Below are 3,487 nucleotides of genomic sequence, written 5' to 3'. Positions count from 1 at the left end.
TGCTTCGGGCCGGGGATAAGCACCAGCATCATAATAAATTTCCACTTCATACACAACCAGGGAGGAAGGTTGTATATACAGAGTGTTACAGGCCAGGTACTATGACCACTGCTCTGCTCACCGAAAGGATTCATGCCATCCGTACTTAAGCCGAACCTTATATTCCTCGCTTCATTTGCAAATGTTGGGAATGTTCTGTCCACTTTTCTCCACTGCGACCCATCAGCGGGGTGTCTCAACATATTGTCTTGCTTACGTTCTTCTTTGTGCCATCGCATCAATTTAGCATTCGTTTTGTTCATGAACAAACGTTTCAGACGTGGTATTAGAGGAAAATACCACATCACCTTGGCAGGCACCCTCTTCTTGACACGCATCCCCTCAACGTCGCCTGGATCATCTCGAGGGATCTTATACCGGCATGCGTTGCATACAGGGCATGAATCCAAATTTTCATACTCACCTCGATATAGGATGCAGTCATTAGGACAAGCATGTATCTTCTGTGCCTCTAATCCTAAAGGACAAACAACTTTTTTTGCCTCGTATGTTGTTTCCGGCAAGGTGTTACCCTCAGGGAGTAAGTTTTTAATAAGTTTCAGCAACTCCTCGAATCCCTTGTCAGACAAACCATTTGATGCCTTCCATTGCAATAATTCCAATGTGGTACCCAACTTCTTTTGGTCTTGTTTGCAATCAGGGTACAACAATGTTCTGTAGTCCTCCAACATACGCTTCAGATCTCTCGATTCCTTTTCTGTTTCGCAACCTTCCTCAGCTTCGCGCAGCATCTGACCAAGATCATCTTCTACAACATATCCTTCAGTATCTTCTTCAGGCTCACCCATTGCAGTGTCGTTGAAAAAGGAATTATAATTGGCTGCAAAGTCAGGAATCCTGTCCTCTTCTTCTACATTATTATCCAGCTCAATTCCTCTTTCGCCAGCTTGGTCCAAACATAGTAGTTCGGCATGAAACCACTATTGAACAAGTGACTATGGATGGTTCTTGATGATGAGTAATCCTTCTCATTCTTACAGAATTTGCATGGACAACGAACGAAACCGTCATACTTGTGTTTCTCGGCCGCTTCTATGAATTCATGCACGCCATCAATGAACTCCTTTGAACGCCGATCGGCCATGTACATCCATTGCCGACTCATCTAGGTCCACAATACATTTATATACATCATTGTAGTGTACAAATAATACATTCATACGATATTAAATTTGAATTCAAATATATAATTGATAATGCTTATAACTATAATAAATAGATACTATTTACTTATCAAATAAATTAAATGATAACTGCTTCTAAAAACCAATTGCTAAGTTATGGAGAAAAATAACTAACCTTTTTTGAAGAAAAAAAATCGCCTCCCCTCCCCTCACTCAGCTGCCATGAACAGTGAGTTCACGGCAGCTTGGAGGGGGGAGGGGTTGGGGTATTTATAGGCGTGGCTCAAAGGCACCGGTTGGTGCTCAACAACCGGTGCCAAACAAAAGGCATAGGCACCGGTTGATGTTACTAACCGGTGCCTTTGTTGTGGGCACGTGGCAGCACCGGGCCATGGCAAAATCCGGTACCATTGTCCACCCTTTAGGCACCGGTTGGTTCCACCAACCGGTACCTATTCCTCCATGTGCTTTTGGTACCGGTTGGTGGCACTAACCGGTTCCTATATTGAAGTTTTGGTACCGGGTGATGCTTTAACCCGGTACCAAACACCTTACCTTTGATCGCCGCTGGCCAAAGGTACCAGCTGCTTTTGCAGCCGGTACTGATGCGTGGCATTAGTACCGGTTGCAACAGCAGCTGGTACCTTTGGACAGGACCTTTGGCCTGTTTTCTAGTAGTGAAATAACACAAGATAATGTCCATCACATCACATAAAACGAGTCTGAAAGTCCATCACATAGATAGAGTCCGAATACAAGTCCATCACATCACATTACAAGTCCACAAGGGTACTACAAGTCCATCACATCACAAGTCCAGTAGGGTACTACAAATCACTCACGGTTAGGTGGAGGGGGGTGGCCAAGATTGCCATGGGGCCGCCGGCGAGTTTTGGTCCGGAGGAGGTTCGTTCGATGCATTCCACGACTGATTCTGCAAATAGAAACACATAAATTGAGTAAGAATAATAAAGATATAATAATTAATATCTACAAACAAAGCATACTCACGGGAGTGTCAGAAGGTCATGCAGGAAAGTAAGGCTGAGCTGGTAAGGCGAAGGGAGGAGGCGGCGTCGCATAGTTCATCGACGCGCCAAGTCCTTGCATCCAGGTGACCATGCTGTGCAACATAACCGACTGCTCCTCCCTCAGCTTCCGCTCCTGCTCCACCTTGGCCTCGATCTCCATTCGGCACCTCCTCTCCTCCTCAAACTTTGCCTCCATCTCGGCCTACAAGATTTAAACCTCCATGTTACAATACGAAGCAAAGTTTCATTTTAATCATAGAACGGCAACTAAATCTAAACTAACCTATCTCTGGTGCACACTGGCCACTGAAGTCTCAGGCCGTGGGCGTATGGGCGGGGTCGAGTCGGTGGTACTTGCCCTAAGCTGCGAGAGACTAGGCGTACTCGCCGTGTCGACCAAGCTGTTGGCGATCAAGTACCGCCCGTACTTCTTCCCTTGTCCCGCCCTCATGATGGCTTCTCCGGAGAGTGGCGCGGTGGTCGGATCCCAAGTCTCCCCGTGGAGCGCCCTTCCCACCTCCGTGTACACATTGATGCGCGCGTGGATGCTTGGGTTTGTGTAGGCCTCTGGTGGAGCCGCCGGGTTGTAGGCCACATCCGACGTCGCCCTGCCCATGTGAGACATGGCGTACGCCGTGAAGTCGTTGCAAGACTGGCCTGGATGAGACTCCGACTGCCAAGAAGTCAACAAGATGATTAGTAAGAATTAAAAATATAGCTTTAGAAAGAATGAAAAAATTAGTGAACTTACCCAAGTATTCTTGTACTCGCCGAGGCTAAGGCTCCCTTGATGATGTGCCGGACCCGGCATCATCAAGCGGCGCTCCCGGCATAAGACGTGCTGGCGGGCCCAATCCTCGCTGATCCACTTGTCCACCATCATAGACCAGCACTCGGCCTTGCTTGCGCACCAGTTCGGAGGCACCTAAAAATAATGAAGTGCATGACATATTGTAATATCAAATACAAGATAAATGAGTAGAGATGGCATTTATTTACCCTTAAGTACTGGTCTCGCGTGAGGAAGATGTCCCTTGCGGCTGGTTTCTTGACACTCCTTTTCTCGAACTCGGCGCAGTACACAACGACGGCCTGGACACGCGCCTCGTAGTGCATGTCCTTCACCAGCTTGTAGCAAGCATGGTGAGCCAGCTCGTTCGCCCGAGCCTCATAGCCTTCCTCGTACCTGTAGAAATCCTGCATATATACCCACAAGATAATTGCAATCATTATTCCAAAAATTGAAACAGAATGCGATATTTCAACCATTTT

At 47.0% G+C, this 3,487-nt stretch overlaps 1 protein-coding gene across 1 annotated transcript; it reads right to left on the bottom strand.

The window, feature by feature from the left end:
• Positions 1 to 2,122: 2,122 nt before the first annotated feature.
• Positions 2,123 to 3,106, bottom strand: LOC120710542. Its single transcript, XM_039996203.1, has 3 exons — positions 2,967 to 3,106; positions 2,499 to 2,888; positions 2,123 to 2,417 (listed from the first exon to the last, which is right to left on the bottom strand). The coding sequence occupies exons 1-2, from the start codon at positions 3,096 to 3,098 to the stop codon at positions 2,499 to 2,501; spliced, it is 522 nt and encodes a 173-aa protein (XP_039852137.1). The 5' UTR covers positions 3,099 to 3,106; the 3' UTR covers positions 2,123 to 2,417.
• Between the last annotated feature and the right edge of the window lie 381 nt (positions 3,107 to 3,487).

This window comes from Panicum virgatum, chromosome 5K (genome assembly GCF_016808335.1).
Source record: "Panicum virgatum strain AP13 chromosome 5K, P.virgatum_v5, whole genome shotgun sequence".
Taxonomy (NCBI): domain Eukaryota; kingdom Viridiplantae; phylum Streptophyta; class Magnoliopsida; order Poales; family Poaceae; genus Panicum; species Panicum virgatum.
The sequence above is the reverse complement of the archived record's forward strand: the minus strand, read 5'-3'. Positions and strand labels throughout refer to the sequence as shown.

What these genes read in the sequence shown, in the direction of transcription:
- LOC120710542 (XM_039996203.1), bottom strand. Translation starts at nt 3,098, where the DNA reads ATGATGGTGGACAAGTGGATCAGCGAGGATTGGGCCCGCCAGCACGTC. An exon ending in GCGAGTACAAGAATACTTGG is followed by an intron (nt 2,889 to 2,966) that starts GTAAGTTCACTA and finishes ACTTCTTGGCAG; the next exon opens with TCGGAGTCTCATCCAGGCCA.